Genomic DNA, 16,272 nt, shown 5'->3' on the forward strand with positions numbered 1-16,272 from the left:
AGAACTAGATTTAAGTCCAGTGAGAAAATGCTGTGGTCTGGTGGGATAGGAGCTGTCCACCGGTCCGGTGCTGAATTTGTCTTTACAGGCTTTCTAATTTGTGCTGTGGTTATAAGAAAAGTAAACATTTCCAAAATTTTGGATTTGCTGTTTAATAAGAAAGTCACCAATGCAAGTAGATCAATGCAACAACAGCTTCGTAAGAAATGCAAATCTCGTAGACACTACCATCCTTGCAATTTCTTTCTTTTTGTCTTTTCATACTGATCCTACTCTGAAAGAAAGAAGGCCTTGGATCTTGAGGCTCAGCATATGCATTAAGAATGTTGGAAGGGTTTTATTCAGCTACAGTTTTATCATCTGCTTTCTTTTAGGACAAATTTGATTAAGAGCCATGAGAAAGTGCAGCCCCTGGACATTTCTACCTGTTATGTTTTCATTCTTCACAGCAGCAGGCTTATGGGTTGTGTGAGTATCTGAAACAGTTTGATCTCTTTGTGGCTTTACTGGGCTAATGGTTTATCTAGTTTCGAGGTTACATATAATGCACTGTCATTTGATGTATGGATACTGTGAGGTTGATTCTGTATGATGTGTTACACTTTGCTGTGCGTTACACTGTAATACTGCAGTCCTTTTGCTGACTGCCTGTCTGTGTTAATGGACTGAAAATAACTGACTTAAGATTTGAGGGAATGATGAAGGTAAATTTTTCTTTTATATATTGAAAACAGCTATTTCATAGCAGTGGAGGATGACAAAATCACACCACTAAGCTCTGAATATAAGTAAGTCTAACGTTCTTCTTTTATCTTGAATCATAATATCATAATGTCATGTTACAGTATCCATCTGCTTCAAATAGATTTGTTTTTTTCACAGGAGATCAGTTTCAAAGTCTCCTCCATATATAAGGTATCATATGATATATCATATAACTGATATGCTCGCAAGACTAGGTTTTGGATCCCCTTCTAATAGGAAGCTTGCCTTACTACTTTTTCTATCTTTTAGCATTGCAGGTGATGCCCCACCAGCCAGCTGTGTTTTTAGCCAAGTCATGAACATGGCAGCCTTTGTGGGTAAGAGTAATGATCTGAACACTGTCATCTTGTGAAAAAATACATGGATACTAGTGTTATGAATATGTTTAATAGATTTAACAGATTTAATTAAATAGATAACCAGTTAATCATTGTTATCTGGCAAATTCATTTTCTTTAATTTAATAGGACAATATCTTAGAAACACCATGTTCTATATATCCAAAAGTATGTGAATGCCTAAAAATCACAGACATATGTGGGTCAGACATATGTATGTCTTTGTATGCTGTAGCATTAACATTTCCCTTCACTGGAAATAAAGGGTCTAAACCCTTAAATCATGACATTCCCTTGTGAGGTGGTTTGCCATGGGTTGATGAGGAAGTATTGGGGTGGGCCGATCTCCATTTCACTGAACACCTTTGAAATAAACTGTAACACCGACTGTGTACCATCTCTTCTCACCTGAGATCAGACCCTGACCTCAATAAGTGGATGAATGGGCACAAATCAGTGAAGTGACCTTCTGAAATCAAAGCTGTCTTAACAGCAAAGGTGTGGACTGAACCTGTGGTAACGCCCAAGGTTTTGGAATGGGTATATATGGGTATGATGGTCAAATATCTACATTATGTTGGCCATATAATGTACATACAGAATTTTGTTTACATATATAATTTGTGTAAATAATGAAACATATATGCTAAATGAACTAGAACAATTTCAATTTAGGTAACTAATATTTTAATATAGGTACTCACGCCTTTGCCTTTCCACCACCATCATCCTACTTGTACAGATTGTGGGCTGTTGCAAGGTTCAGCAAGGTTATACCAGTTCACTGTACAAAATGGAAATGCAGGCTGCATTTCTTAGTATTTAGAATATATTCATGAAAGAGAAGGTCTTCTGAAGCTAAGAAATGTTGCTTCCCTCAACTGTACATTTAGTTTTAATATAACCATTTTATATTGCCAGGCTTCATCCTTGGGGTCCTCAGATACTTGCAGCTGAAGCCACGGGTACGCAAACCCTGGCTCAACATCATCAGTTTGGTAGCTCTGTCATTGGCCTGCTTTGGTATGACGTTGGTTGGGAATTTCCAGGTATGGAATGGGTTATCTGTCCAATCCGTTAAATCTAGGTGACTGTTTTGTCTGTGTCTATATGTTCTGTTTGTTTAAATCAAGTTAAATATCTATTCGTCATACTCATTTCAGTGGCTTTATTACTGTGTAGTCTTAATATTTTTTAGATAAGTGATCAATTTTGTTCTTTATTTGTTATCTAGTTGTCAAATGATGAGGAGCTCCATAATATTGGCACATCCATGACCTTTGGTCTAGGCACATTGTTTTGTTGGGTCCAGTCATTCATGACTCTGAAGGTCAACTTGAGGAACGAAGGCAGACGAGCTGGCATACCCCGCTTCCTGTTGTCTGGAGCAGTCACTTTCTGCATGCTGCTTTGTATCCTTCACATGTCTAATATACACACAATAAGTAAATCAGACAAGCAGAATGTGAGTATTTAAAAATTAATCTTCGAATCAAGTTGTCGATTAATTTTCTATAACAGCAGTGTAAATCGCAGGTTTATATTATGGTGTGATTAATTTACTTTAATAGTAATACACATCACATGTTTATATTAATGCGCTTTTTCTATAACAACTCATTTACATGGTCATGTGATGTTTCCATCTAAGGTTGATTATAAACAGATTTACATGTTACTTAATCAAAGAAAAATATACATTAGAACTGTTTATATGGTTATGCTTTATTAAGTAGACATTTATTTAACATTTACGGAAGGGCAATGTTAAGTATTTTTTCAACCATGGGTAAGTCATGTATCACAAGCTGCATGTTTTTATTTTATGAACGTCACAAAAGAGTTAAAGGAGAGACTCTTCACAACTATTGTTATCTTGTCTTACAAACATTCCACATTATTAAACGTAAATGCACAGTACCCTCCAAAAGTATTGGAACGACAAGGCCAAATTCAAGTGATTTTGCTATTAAACCGAAAACATTTGGGTTTGAGAACAAAGGCTCATTATGAGACAATAAATCAGAATCTCAGATCATTTACTTTGAGATGTGGTAAACAACTTCCCACCCATTTTAAAGTGATCATAAATATTGAAATGTGACTGAGAGGTGTTTCTTTTTGGTGTGCCCTGTTAGACTATCAATTACACAGTTACTAACTCTGAATGTCTTGAGCCCTGGTTTTTAACTGTGAACAAGACCAGAGAGCTGTCTTTGGGGAATATCAAAAAATAAAAGCTGAATTTTTCCGATTTATTGTCCCATATGCATCTTTAGATCTCAAACACATATGTGTTCAGTGCATAGCAAAAACGATAGAATTGCCCTCGTCATTCCAATATTTTTGCAGGGCCTGTAAGTGGTTAAAAAGCATATCACTGATTTAAAAAAACTGTAGTATAAAACAGTTCCAGTTTACAGACAACAGTAACTCTGCTCTCAAGGGCTATATCATACTAACTGCTTGCTGTATCAATTAGATCAATTTACCCATGTTCTGATCTTGACACTTTACCAGACTTTGCTCTAATGGCCCAGCGCCTGCACATGCATGCCGCCCGAGCACAGTGGGCACTGGTCATGTTCTTCTTGGGATTCCTGGGCACTTTTGCTATCGAGTTCCGTCATTATCACTTCGAGATTGTGTGCAGCGATGACCAGGAGCCTCCAATGAGCCTGTCAGAGAGCTTCTCTGAGGTTTCAGAGTACCAATCAGACCAGCTATAAGACTCTTCCAGTTCTGTTACTATAGCAGAATTACTACAACTTCCATCATTTATTACTTTCAATAATAATAATAATAATAATAATAATGCATGTCTGTTGAATGTAATATCTCTGCAGTGATCTGTGAAGAAGTAAGTTTCTTTCTCACAGGTAGACTACTACTACAAAAAAATGTTTTTGAAAAGCACAAACAGACGTCATGTCTGTGCCCAATCAAGTTTTTGTATTACAGGTGCCATGACGTGTTTTACATGGATGAGTATATAGATACTGTAGGTACATATTATTAGATATGTGACTAGACAACATTTGTATTACTCGGAACGGATATTAGGTCAATTACAAGAGAATAAGTCTAAATGTAAAAGTAGGTCCATGTCTGAAAATGAGTTTTAAGTATACAGTTTTAAAGAATATTAGTTGTTTTCACATTTTATATCAACTTCAAATAAAAAGTAATAATGAAAATGTGGCATATCTTTGACATGAATCATTAAAACAGTATGCTATTAATCATACCATAATGAAGCTACACTATATTGCCAAATGTTTTGGGACACCCATTCAAATGATTGAATTCAGGTGTTGGTCTCGGCCCCTTAGTTCCAGTGAAAGGAACTCTTAATGCTTCAGCTTCATACCAAGACATTCTGGACAATTTCATGCTCCCAACTTTGGGGGAACAGTTTGGGGATGACCCCTTCCTGTTCCAACATGACTGCGCACCAGTGTACAAATAAAATATCCATAAAGACATGGATGAGTGAGTTTGGTGTGGAGGAACTGCACAGAGTCCTGACCTCAACCTGATAGAACACCTTTGGGATGAATTTGAGCGGAGACTGCGAGCCAGGTCAAAACTGGGACGTCTGCCTTTACATGCACATGAATGTAATATGGAGTTGTCCCTCCCCTTTGCAGCTATAATAGCTTCAACTCTTCTGGGAAGGCTTTCCACAAGGTTTAGGAGTGTGTTTATGGGAATTTTTGACCATTTCACTAGAAGTGCATTTGTGAGGCCAGGCACGATGTTGGACAAGAAGGCTCCGCTCTAATTCACCCCAAAGAGGTCAGAACTCAGTCAAACTCCTCCACACCAAACTCACGCATCCATGTCTTTATGGACCTTGCTTTGTGCACTGGTGTGCAGTCATGTTGGAACAGGAAGGGGTCATCCCCAAACTGTTCCCACAAAGTTGGGAGCATAAAAAAAAAAAATAAATGTCTTGGTATGAAGCTGAAGCATTAAGAGTTCCTTTCACTGGAACTAAGGGACCAAACCCAACCCCTAAAAAACAACACCTTTCATTCAGTGACTTGGAGGGGTGTCCCAAAATGTTTGGCAATATAGTGTATTTACTGTGATTCAAGTCTTAGGTAGTGAGACTCTACCACAGTTTGACACTGATGTTTTCCCTCAAAAGGTGTTCAAATTGCAATGACCTGATATTTTCCTCCAAAGTCATATACAAATTACCGTGCAAAATGACCTTTAGCTCACTTATACAGAACCTTAACTCCTGAACTACCAGCGATTCAGCTATTGTAGTAATATTTAAAACACTGGCTAAGCACTGTTATCTTCTTTATCAGTATTGTCAACTGGTCACAATTTACAATGAATGCATGTCAATGAAAATGAGATGCATTTATGAGATTTTGCTCCATTTGCTTCAATTTTCTGTAGTGATAAATAATGTTTAAAACACATACTTAATGAAATATTGGCAATATTGTCCACAGTTTGAGAGTTTGAGTTTGAGAAATCCTTTTTTTTTTTAAAGGTTTCGTTCCTTTATACGTTGTCTACTCTCTACATTCTAGTTCTTAAGTGAAACCTTTGGGGTATACCTAAATGTTGCATTCCTACATCGCACAATTGTTCTTTGCAATAATGGTTTTACATAAAAGGTATTTGAAATAACATTTGAGTTTGACGTACGTTTACTGGATGGAGGAAAAGGTACAATTACAGTGAAAATGAATTCATAATTAATAACTTAAATTACATCAATGTGGTTTCATAGCACAATAAACATTCAAACTGAATGGCAATATTACAAACCAACTTCATTGTGTTTTGTTTAAAAATGAAATTAAAATAAAAAAAAAAAAACATATGCAAGCACCTGAAGTTTAATTAGGTACAACTACAATGCACTTGGCACTTGCTGCATCACATCCCCTCCCCAAACCCCACAAGTAACAAGCTACAAATTTGTGATCCAGTGTCAGCCTAGTCGTTTGCTAAAGTCCACTTGAGGAGTGCTGACACTGTTCTGTCCTTATCTGTTAAGCGCTTTTGGTGAGTTCCAGCAGGCTAAATGTTGTGATGGTTCTATAATGGTTCCTCTCCTCTTCGGTCAGCTCCATGTTGCCTGGTCGCACAACCAGGGCCACGTTGACTCCAGCATCCTCTGCTGCTTTTGCTTCTGCAAGGTGAAAAGATTGAGTGTTGATTGTTAATCTTTTCACATAAGTGCAGCTGCATTCAGACTTTCATATGATACAGTCCTTTAGGCAGGGCTAACAGCAGATCTGCAATATAATATAAAATACTCTCTGAAACTATTGGAATGGGAGAGCCAATTCTTCCATCACTATCAGATGATCAATTGGAATTTCAGGTTTAATTTCCTGATAATTACATCTAGATGTGCCAACCAACTTTTATCTGGCATCTTTTATTTGGACCCACTCACTTTTCAATTGATCAAAAGATGTTTAAATTAATAGCTCTGAATATCTACTCTTGGTTTGAGTCCTGGTTTTCACTTGCGAAGACTGCAGTTGTTGAACAGGATAAACCAACATAAAGACCAGAGAGATATCTATGGGAGAAAAGCAAGCCATTCTGAAGCTGATAAAAGAAGGAAAATCTATAACAGCCATTACATAAGGATTGGGCACAGCCTATGCAACATGGGGGGGCTGGGAATAAACCAGTGATTTATTAACAACCATGCATCGAATAGGTGACAAAAACAACAGTCAGTAATTTCAACAGCAATCTCCACAGGGCATGGGAAAAGCTATCACCATCTGCAGTTGAAGAAGAGTTTGAGGGCAGAAATACAGAGGCCATATCACAGGATGCAAAGCACTCATCAGCACTTAGAGTATGATGAATGAAATACAGAGATTAGCCACAAACGTTTGAGAACCAAAATTAACCCAGACAGAAAGGTCAAAGTGTGGAGAAAGAAAGGATCTGTTTATATTCCAAAACACATGCTTAACTCATCATTTATATATATATATAAACATCTAGATAAGTGAAATTCTATCATCTCATTCATCCTTCTGTGTATAGCAAAAACAAACATTGCTCTTGCTGTTCCAATACTTTTAGAGGAGACTCTATATTAATTAATATCTGTGTATGCATCACGTTCCATATTGTTGGCTAAAAGGGCGATTCCTAATATACTCATAGACAAGTGAAACATTTTCATTTATGAGACATTGCAGTATCGTGTGCTAATGTTGTATTACTTCAAAGCAAATCCATCCAGAAAACCTGGAGATTTGGAAAATGTGTGTTATATCCAATAGAATAGATCTCATTCCATCACCATTTTTTTTTTTTAAAGTTATTTTTTCCAGAATAATGCAGTTGCTCCCAGTCTACTGGTCAATTGATCAGAATGCCTTTTCATAACAAACATAAAACGTGATAATAAAGTGATCTGAACTCACTTACCATCATTATTAGTTTTAAGAATGTTTGATTATTCTAATGCACGTAATAAGAATCCAATAAATGGATGCCGTAGCAGTATTTGCAAATAGATCTAAATGCGGATTATACAGTGGGTGGAAATACCACTATTTGTGTCTATGTGAATGACTTGGCTAATGTTAAGCCGATGTAAACAGTACGACTGGACAAAGATTTAGTTACTATCAGAGAGTCTTAACTTCTGAATGACACATGTTTTTACAGACCAGAGACCACAGCCCCACCCTCTTTTCCACGGGATCACTGTACCAAATTTCAAGAATTCACAGTTCAAAAGCCCTCATATTGCTAAAACAAGAATTTTGTATAAAATAGACCTTGGCATTTATCATTATTTTAAAATGCACTCTGAATGCGGTGTTTATCCAAACTCATTAGGAAATGAGAAATAAGCAGCCTTCTGAAAATTTTGCACCCACCTCGTGTGACATCTGTTAAGAACATAATGTCTTCTGGGGAGCAGCCAATCCTCTCTGCAATCTTTTCATAGCTTTTACTCTCCACTTTGGCACCAATGTTGGTGTCAAAGTGACCGTCAAATAGCTGCAAGGGACATTTAGAAAGACGCTTAAATACAACAACCTACCATAAACCGCAATCACATATCATATGAAAGCAGCCAAAACTGAACTTACATCTAATAGATCTCCTTCAATTGAATAGCCAAAGAGTAGCTTCTGGGCTTCTATGCTTCCAGAAGAATAAATGTAGATTTTAAGACCATATTGCCTCCATCTTCTTATAGCTGGAACCACATCCTGATATACTCTGTGTCAGAACACAAACACATAAGTCCAGTAGAGGCAACTCAATCCACTTATATGAATCAACATGCAAAAAAGAAAAGTTGTTAGGTCATGAAAATGTAATGTAATATTTTTTATTGGTTCACCTCATTCATTTATGTAAAAGGTGCTTCAAAGAATGAAAAGCTCCTCCGTACTTACTCGCCTTTAATCTTCCCTGAAACATAAGCTGCTCTCCACATGTGGCCTTGCAGCTGCTTGAGAGCAGTGGTCTTTCTGTCTGCGGCCATCTGCCACAGGACGCTATCCACCACCTCCCGGATTGCCTTCTCTTCATCCGTGTGAACAGTCTGGTCTACGGCGTGGACTGGGCATGCTCTATTCTGCTTTAAGTCTTCCTCAGTCTGGAAAAAAAAATCCATATGTTCCAATGAGATATGGCTGAATCAGGTGACAAACCTCAATACAACAGCCTACTAATATTACTACCTAATACTAACTTAATAAAGCTATAGTGCATACATCAGGGAAGAAAATAAGAGTGTGACACAGTAAGATGGCAATTTAGTCAATAATTTGAAAAAGGATTCTGGAGTAGTAGATTTTTATAGATTTTGTATTTGTTAAACTTCTTTATTTAAGGCATTTATTTTTTTTAATGTATTTTTGAGCCTCAAACTTGGCTGTGTCCCCATACATATGTATGCATGTATATTTTTTTAACCAGTCATCTGTGTCTGTGGGAAAAGCCCCAATATTCACCATGTTCATGGGCATCGAGCAGTTTGCACTCTGCCAATTTCCCTTTAACCAGCACTCTTAGATCAGCTACTTTTAAAAATATATTTAGCTCAATTCGGGCATGTTATTCCTTCTGTACAATTATGTGTTGTTTATGATACCACAGAATCTGCAATGCACAGCCATAATGATAAAGCATGCTTTAACATGACGCCATGATGTGAGCTAACCAGCTGACCTTTGCTAAAAGACACACCTGGGTTCAAAGTAGAAGGTTTTGCTCTTTTACCTAATACTCAGTTAATGTGACAATGTAAAAATTCTAATTGTGATGTAAATACTCCTCGAACTGCACCTCGCTCCCTCCGATCCACTAGCACTGCCCGACTGGTCCCACAATCTCTCAGGGCAAAAGGTAGGTATTCATCTAGACTCTTCTCTGTTCTGGCACCGAGGTGGTGGAATGAACTTCCCCTAGATGTCCGTACAGCAGAGTCTCTGACTGTCTTCAAACGACGTCTTAAGACCTACCTTTTCCTGAAGCACTTAAACTAGCTCTTATCTTTCCCTGTTTATGTATTGTTATATGTTGTTTTTAAAAAAATTAATAAAAACACCAATTTTAGGCTAATGGTATCCTAAGTCTGTAACCTACTGAATCAATGTTAATGTATTCAATGATAGAGACTTAAAGCACTTTTGTATGTCGCTCTGGATAAGAGCGTCTTCCAAATGCCAGAATTGTAAATATGGTTAAATCCACAACTGTGCTTCATATCTGCACTGCTACATTAAATTTAACTTATTGTATTCTATATTTAAGGTTTCTCTTTTTTGTGTGTGTTACACAAAAAAGAGAACAAAGCAAGGTCCATAAAAACATGGATGAGTGAGTTGTGAGTTTGGTGTGGGGGAACTTGACTGGCCTGACCTCAACCTGATAGAACACCTCTGGGATGAATTAGAGTGGAGACTGCGAGGCAGGCCTTCACATTCAGCATAAGTGCCTGATCTCACAAATGCGTTTCCCATAAACACACTCCTAAACCTTGTGGAAAGCCTTCCCAGAAGAGCTGAAGCTGTTATAGCTGCAAATGGCGAGCCAACTCCATATTACATTCATGTGCATGTAAAGGCAGACGTCCCAAAACTTTTGGCAATATATATATATATATATATATATATATAAATATAAGATTTTTGCATTTTATATTTTTGTGTGTGTTGTATCTTGTAACTGTCTAAGCTGATGTAACAAGAATTTCCCTCATGGGATCAATAAAGTATATCTATCTATCTATCTATCTATATGGAGACTGTCGTTTCATTGATTGACAGAGACAAAATATGCACAGCATCATAATGTGCTGCATTAAATTATACCTTATAATTAACTTATACCTTATAATAGGGCCAATGAAATGAAAGTGCAACTAATAACCAGAGCAGTATGTGAATGTAAATCCATGCTGCAGTAACTGACCTGTTTCTTGAGGAGCTGGACATCCTGCTTGCACTCATCCTCCTCCCAGTGCGCACCCAGGTACTCTTCCAAGTGCTCCTTGATATACGGAAATAAAACATCCTGCATGGAAAATAAACGTAGGTCAAAACATAACCATACGGTTTCACTGCTGCTCGCAAGTTTTATCAAAGAATCCACAAGCATTCCTACCTTTACAAACGTGATGGGAGTCGTGGTTCCTTCAATGTCCAGCAGGAAAACGCTAACGTTCTCAGGAACTGAAATCGTTGCCATTTTTCTTGTCAAATGGACAACGACAGTCTCGTCACGACACTTTACGGTAACAGATATGTATACAAAACGGAGGGCTATATAAAGCCGATCACTGAAGCAAAAACGGTTGATAAGGAATTACACTCTAACCAGCTAGCTAGGTGCTAACACATGGCTCAGTCAACGGGTTGCCAGGTAACTTCAAATACAATCCCCTTTAATAATAACTAATGCTGTGTTCATATTCAACTAGTTAATGTTAAATCACATTATTATACCTGATACAATAACTGTCTTATAGTGTTAACTGTAATAATTTGAGACTTATCAATAAAGAAAATTATGTTTAGAGGAATAGTTGTAGTAGTAGACTAATTTACACAAAATATACAGTATGTAAACATAAGGTCTACTGGCCATAAAGGATCAGTGGTATTGATTGATTTGAATTACATTTATTTATTAATCTATGTAATTTAATTGAATACATTTTTTTTTTAAACTTAAGCTTATTTTTTAGCTTGAAGTATTTTTTAATCTATCTCTAATGTTTTTTTTCAGTATGCACTTTATCTAGGCCGGGGTGGCAATGGATCTGATGTCATACAGAAGAGAAAACTCCATGCATGTGACGCCATTTGTCTTCCATGCACACACACATTTACACACTCGTCCACACCTAAAGGAAATCCACTTATTGGCATATATTGGCCAAGAACCTGCAGGAAACACACATGGACACAAACTCTGCATTAACAGTAAACCAGGCTCACTGGCAAACTGGGGACAATGTTGCTGTGAGGTTACAACCCTACCTGCTGCTTCCAATTACATTATATTATATATGTTATGATACTAACAGAAAGTGTATTGGCATGCCTTCTTTTGCATACTACAAAGATGGATTTTAACGTTTACTAATGACAATCTGGCAACTCTAAGCCATAGCCTGTGGCCTACACGGGTTTAGGATCCGATTTAAACATCATTCACCCAAAGGACTTCCGGTAGATAATAGCTTGAAGATCAGTTAATTTGTGTTTCCGCAACGGCTACCGCATGTCGATCAGCGAGATGGTCTGCCGGGTTTGCTGAATTGTGGCATTTTTGGCACTTAATGGCTTCCGTAAAACGTCAGATAGTCGATGGCAAAATAAAAAGTATATAATCTGAATTAAAGCCAACAAACGCGGACTAAATAAATCAATTATATATAAAATATATTTTAATATTACCACATGAAGCTTAGTCATTTTATTATAGAGTTATTTCAACGGTAAACTTTGAGGGAATAAACGTCGTTATTACCCACATTTGATATTCACCACTCATATTTTGTTAATCGATGGCATTTGTGTAATAAATTCAAGTCGACTCAACCAACATTATTACTTGAATAATTAGTAAGTAATTTAAATTATACTAATACATAGAAATGCGTGTATGCCTGTGTTTGTGTGTGGCGTGTATGTTGATGTCCCGCCCTCTTTTCTGCCCACACCCCGCCCCTTTTCGACCGCCCTCTCTGATTGCGTCATTGCGTCACCGTCCGCCATTTTAGTAAACGGGTCAGGGTGTTTGTGTTTGTCCGTTGTGTCGTTCACGTTTTCAGAAACGGTCACGCTGATCCACACAGACCGCGGTACCGGATTACCTTAGCGCAAAATGCAGGCAGAACACGAGCAGACCGACTTCAGCACAGATGAGTGTCCAGAGGGATCCAAAATAAACGCCAGCAAAAATCAGCAGGATGATGGGTGAGTGGCGCTGCTAGGCCAGGACAGGCCCAAGAGCGCTTCGGCTGCGCTAGCGAACATCGCTAAGCTTAGCAGCTAATGTAACATTTCGTTGTGTTTAGGTTATTTCCGGTGGTGCGGCTGGTTTCAGAATGTCAACATTAATAATATTGTGTTTCATTAATAAGTGATCAAGGATGAAGATGCGCAGTTCTACGCAGTTTGTCTCCCTGCAGCTAAGCTAGCGGGTGCAGAAAATTCAAACGTGGCGTGCATGTTAACGCGCTAGCTCCATAGACTCTAACACATTTGCATTAGCTTGCTAACTGATTTTAAGTCTTTTATGCTTTTTGTCTCTCTTGGCCAAGTTACATATCTGCTTTCACGTCGGTTTATATGTTGCTAAACTATACTGATCAATTTCCACCGGTAGTTAGCTCGGCTTCATGGCTCCTTGCGCTAATTCTGTATGCATAATAAATACACACTCCTGCTGAAGATCTAAACTATTAAACGGGTTTTTAAGTTCTAACGTTCAGATTTTTCCGATATTATTTTTCAGATATTATATTTTTTTTTATAATTTACTTAAAATAAATATATATATATTTTTTTAATTTACAGGAAGATGTTTATCGGTGGTCTGAGCTGGGACACCAGCAAGCAAGACCTTAAAGACTACCTGTCTAAGTTTGGAGAGGTCCTGGACTGCACCATCAAAACAGACCCGATGACCGGCCGGTCCAGAGGTTTTGGGTTTGTGTTGTTCAAAGATGCAGAGAGTGTCGACAGAGTGAGTGCACCACACACACACATCACTGTAAATATTTGAGATGAAATGCACGTTTAATTGGGGCTCCTGTGAAATAAAGCATGTCTGCCTTAGTAATATCTCCCAGACTGGTTTAAAGTTTTTGGGGTTTTTTTACGTCTTGGGAAAATGATTTTTTACATTTAAAATACGTGACCTTGTTTTCAGGTTCTGGAGCTGAAGGAGCACAAACTGGATGGTAAACTGATTGATCCGAAGCGAGCCAAAGCCATGAAGGGGAAGGAGCCTCCCAAAAAAGTCTTTGTTGGAGGTCTTCGTCCAGAAACATCAGAGGAACAAATCCGGGAATATTTTGGATCCTTTGGAGATGTAAGTCGTATGATTTTTTTTTTTTTCTTTTTTTTTTGGCATCAGTGTTGCACTTGAGTCAAGTCTAATGACTAAAAAGGACCTTTACTAGACATGTATACGGTTGTTACCAAATAGTAACCTTTTCTCCATCTTCTCATTACAGATTGAAAATATTGAACTTCCTGTGGACAGCAACACAAACGAGAGGCGAGGGTTCTGCTTTGTAACATACGTTGATGAAGAACCCGTTAAGAAGCTTTTGGAGAATAGATACCACAACGTTGGAGCAGGAAAGGTATGTTTAGTACAGCTGTTTTTTTGTTGTTGTTTTTGTTGACATCTGGCATGTTTTTAAACAATGTTTTCCCCATTCTTTGTTGTTTTAGTGTGAAATTAAAGTTGCCCAGCCTAAAGAGGTCTACAGACAGCAGCAGAACAGAAATGACCGGGGGGGAAGAGGAGGATTCAGGGGTCGTGGAAGAGGAGGTATGTATGTGTTAGGTTTAAGAGCTGTAAAAAAAAAAAAAAAAAATAGTGGTACAGTTTTGCTTATTAGTTTTCTTTTGTAAATGCACAACTTTGTTTCTTTCCAACTCTGTTTTGCAGGACCAAGTCAAGGCTACAATCAAGGCTATGGTGGCTACTATGGACAGAATTATGGAGGCTATGGCAATGGCTACAGCCAGGGCTATAATGATTACTCTGGGTATGACTATTCAGGCTACAACTACCAAAATTATGGCTATGGACAAGGCTATGATGATTACAATGGTAAGTCATCAAATTTTGTATCCATGTTGAAAATGCTACAATTCTAGTGAGCTTTAATCTAATCAACTTTTTTTATTTAAAGGTCAACAGAGCAACTATGGCAAGGTTCCTCGGGAGGGTGGAAATCATCAGAACAACTACCAGCCATATTGATGAAATGACCTGACCTGCCAGAATTTATGGTAAGGTTCTAATCCAAGCCTTTCATTTGGCATTATCTACAAACTTTAAAGATCAATAGACAATGTTGACTATCCTAAAACAGATTGGTGTGCATTTTCATGCACCACATTTTGCTTGAAAGTTTGGGGATATGTCTATAGATCTTTAATTGCTAATGCTTGCACACTGTTGTCTTGTTTTTTTAAAAGAAAAAATCTCTCCAGAAAAACGTAAGAGTTTTTCTGCAGATTTTCCCGCTTTTCTCCTTGCTTTTTAACAGGTGATCATATGGAATTAACATAAAGTTGATAGCAATTCTAACAGGTAAAGTACTGCTAAAGGGTACAGAGTAAGGGCACCTCTCCTGATTTTCCGTTCTTTTCCTAATTCTGATTATTATACCTTGTTTGTACCTGCCAGCGGGGACTTCATTGCAGGCCGTGTGTCACCTGACCACGAAATTCTCTGGGCGTCGCACATAGCGGGCAGAGAGCACGGCATGCACGAGAAAACGCTGTCCTGTGGTATGGTCTCTTCAAATTTCCTGTACCAGCGTTAAAGAGCAAACGTTAAACAGGAGATCTCTCGTTTTCCCTTAATTTTTCAAGGTTTTGTTTAACAGTGTAAAATGGATTTTTTACAGGTATTTAACAGTGAACCCTAAAGTGATTGTTAACCTTGCTGTTTGTATTCTCCTTTTTATTTTAGTGTTCTTGTATTTCAGTTCTGGAGCTTCAGTGTTTATTTTTTGTTTGTTTTTTCAGATTTTTTGGTTTCGTTATTTCGTCTAAAATGGTTCCCCCACCCCATAAATTGCATAAAACTCATAATGCTTGCTTTTTTTTAGAGTCCATAGAGAACTTCAAATGGTACACCTCAGACCTTTTCCTTAAGACATAGATGATAAAGATCATATGTAAACCTTTCAATGAAGCCATAAAAAGCTAACAGGCAAGCCATGATCAAGGTGTCATTTGCTGTTACCTTAAATTTGAAATTACCTTAAATTTGTTAAGACAGGCATGGGTATACTCCTTTTTGGTGAGATTGCCCACCAGCTCAGTGGAGCTAAGGGTTTCACTGGCTATAAACATGTTTTAGTAACATTAACTACATATGATCTTTAGTCTCGAATGGTGATATTAATAGCTTAAAGTCAACAGCTCACGAAGTTAAACTGAAACATGGAGGTGGTCTTTTTCAGTGAGATTCCAGCCTCCACAAAATAGTTAACGTCTCATCTCGTCTCTTTTAGGTGGGCCGACTGAGCTTTCGTACCCTGGAGGCAGCTCAAGGATACCCTGTTCTTCTTAATCAAAGAGCGTCTTGATTTTAAAATACTTTTGTTTCACTGTCCTCTGATGAAGACATTCACGGCAGGACCTTGTAAATATCGTTTCCAAGTTTCTTATCCTGTGCTTTGTTGAAGTAGATCCTGAGAGTTTTGTGCTGATTGTGTACACTTAGATTCTGATTTGGAAAGTGTCCTTTTTGTCTTAATTTTTTTTCAGTTTTGGATAAATGGAAAATTAAAATTGGGGTACAAAAACATGATTGTGTGGTGTGTTTTCTGCTAAAGGAGGACTTATGGATTTTTTTAAGGTCTTCGGCTATAGATGACTCGATACCTGTTAATGAGAGAGATAAGGAAATGTATCAATAGAGAGATGGTTTGTTTAAC

General features: G+C 37.7%; 3 protein-coding genes across 5 annotated transcripts in view; 2 read left to right on the forward strand and 1 right to left on the reverse strand.

Annotated features, from left to right (window-relative positions):
* Window positions 1–4,300, forward strand: part of tmem150c (transmembrane protein 150C) — a 6,231-nt gene extending 1,931 nt beyond the window's left edge. Inside the window, exons 2-8 of the mRNA XM_058412519.1 lie at window positions 375–468; window positions 735–788; window positions 883–915; window positions 1,015–1,082; window positions 2,025–2,152; window positions 2,338–2,515; window positions 3,624–4,300. Coding sequence (XP_058268502.1) covers window positions 395–468; window positions 735–788; window positions 883–915; window positions 1,015–1,082; window positions 2,025–2,152; window positions 2,338–2,515; window positions 3,624–3,832 — 744 coding nt within the window. The 5' untranslated portion in view covers window positions 375–394 and the 3' untranslated portion in view covers window positions 3,833–4,300. The remainder of the gene's footprint in view (window positions 1–374; window positions 469–734; window positions 789–882; window positions 916–1,014; window positions 1,083–2,024; window positions 2,153–2,337; window positions 2,516–3,623) is intronic.
* Window positions 4,301–5,035: 735 nt separating this feature from the next.
* enoph1 (enolase-phosphatase 1) lies at window positions 5,036–10,999 on the reverse strand. Its single transcript, XM_058412518.1, has 6 exons — window positions 10,737–10,999; window positions 10,545–10,646; window positions 8,522–8,724; window positions 8,210–8,342; window positions 7,994–8,117; window positions 5,036–6,264 (listed from the first exon to the last, which is right to left on the reverse strand). The coding sequence occupies exons 1-6, from the start codon at window positions 10,818–10,820 to the stop codon at window positions 6,125–6,127; spliced, it is 786 nt and encodes a 261-aa protein (XP_058268501.1). The 5' UTR covers window positions 10,821–10,999; the 3' UTR covers window positions 5,036–6,124.
* Window positions 11,000–12,334: 1,335 nt separating this feature from the next.
* hnrnpdl (heterogeneous nuclear ribonucleoprotein D-like) lies at window positions 12,335–16,142 on the forward strand. Of its 3 annotated transcripts, none has more exons than XM_058412517.1 (8): window positions 12,335–12,556; window positions 13,160–13,328; window positions 13,515–13,676; window positions 13,822–13,953; window positions 14,045–14,144; window positions 14,265–14,429; window positions 14,512–14,611; window positions 15,012–16,142. In XM_058412517.1, the coding sequence occupies exons 1-7, from the start codon at window positions 12,465–12,467 to the stop codon at window positions 14,580–14,582; spliced, it is 891 nt and encodes a 296-aa protein (XP_058268500.1). In that variant the 5' UTR covers window positions 12,335–12,464; the 3' UTR covers window positions 14,583–14,611; window positions 15,012–16,142. The 3 variants fall into 3 exon arrangements, with proteins under 3 accessions (XP_058268500.1, XP_058268498.1, XP_058268499.1); XM_058412516.1 differs by having other exon boundaries at window positions 12,336–12,556; window positions 15,847–16,142; XM_058412515.1 differs by having other exon boundaries at window positions 14,512–16,142.
* The last annotated feature ends 130 nt before the right edge of the window (window positions 16,143–16,272 follow it).

The sequence above is a fragment of the Hemibagrus wyckioides genome, linkage group LG16, assembly GCF_019097595.1.
Source record: "Hemibagrus wyckioides isolate EC202008001 linkage group LG16, SWU_Hwy_1.0, whole genome shotgun sequence".
Taxonomy (NCBI): Eukaryota; Metazoa; Chordata; class Actinopteri; order Siluriformes; family Bagridae; genus Hemibagrus; species Hemibagrus wyckioides.

Coding starts and splice junctions, on each gene's coding strand:
- hnrnpdl (XM_058412515.1), top strand. CDS start 12,465: ATGCAGGCAGAACACGAGCAGACCGACTTCAGCACAGATGAGTGTCCA. Junction 14,145..14,264: donor CAGGGGTCGTGGAAGAGGAG/GTATGTATGTGT, acceptor TCTGTTTTGCAG/GACCAAGTCAAGGCTACAAT. Junction 14,430..14,511: donor AGGCTATGATGATTACAATG/GTAAGTCATCAA, acceptor TTTTATTTAAAG/GTCAACAGAGCAACTATGGC.
- enoph1 (XM_058412518.1), bottom strand. CDS start 10,820: ATGGCAACGATTTCAGTTCCTGAGAACGTTAGCGTTTTCCTGCTGGAC. Junction 8,343..8,521: donor TCAGGGAAGATTAAAGGCGA/GTAAGTACGGAG, acceptor GTTCTGACACAG/AGTATATCAGGATGTGGTTC. Junction 6,265..7,993: donor CTTAACAGATGTCACACGAG/GTGGGTGCAAAA, acceptor TTCACCTTGCAG/AAGCAAAAGCAGCAGAGGAT.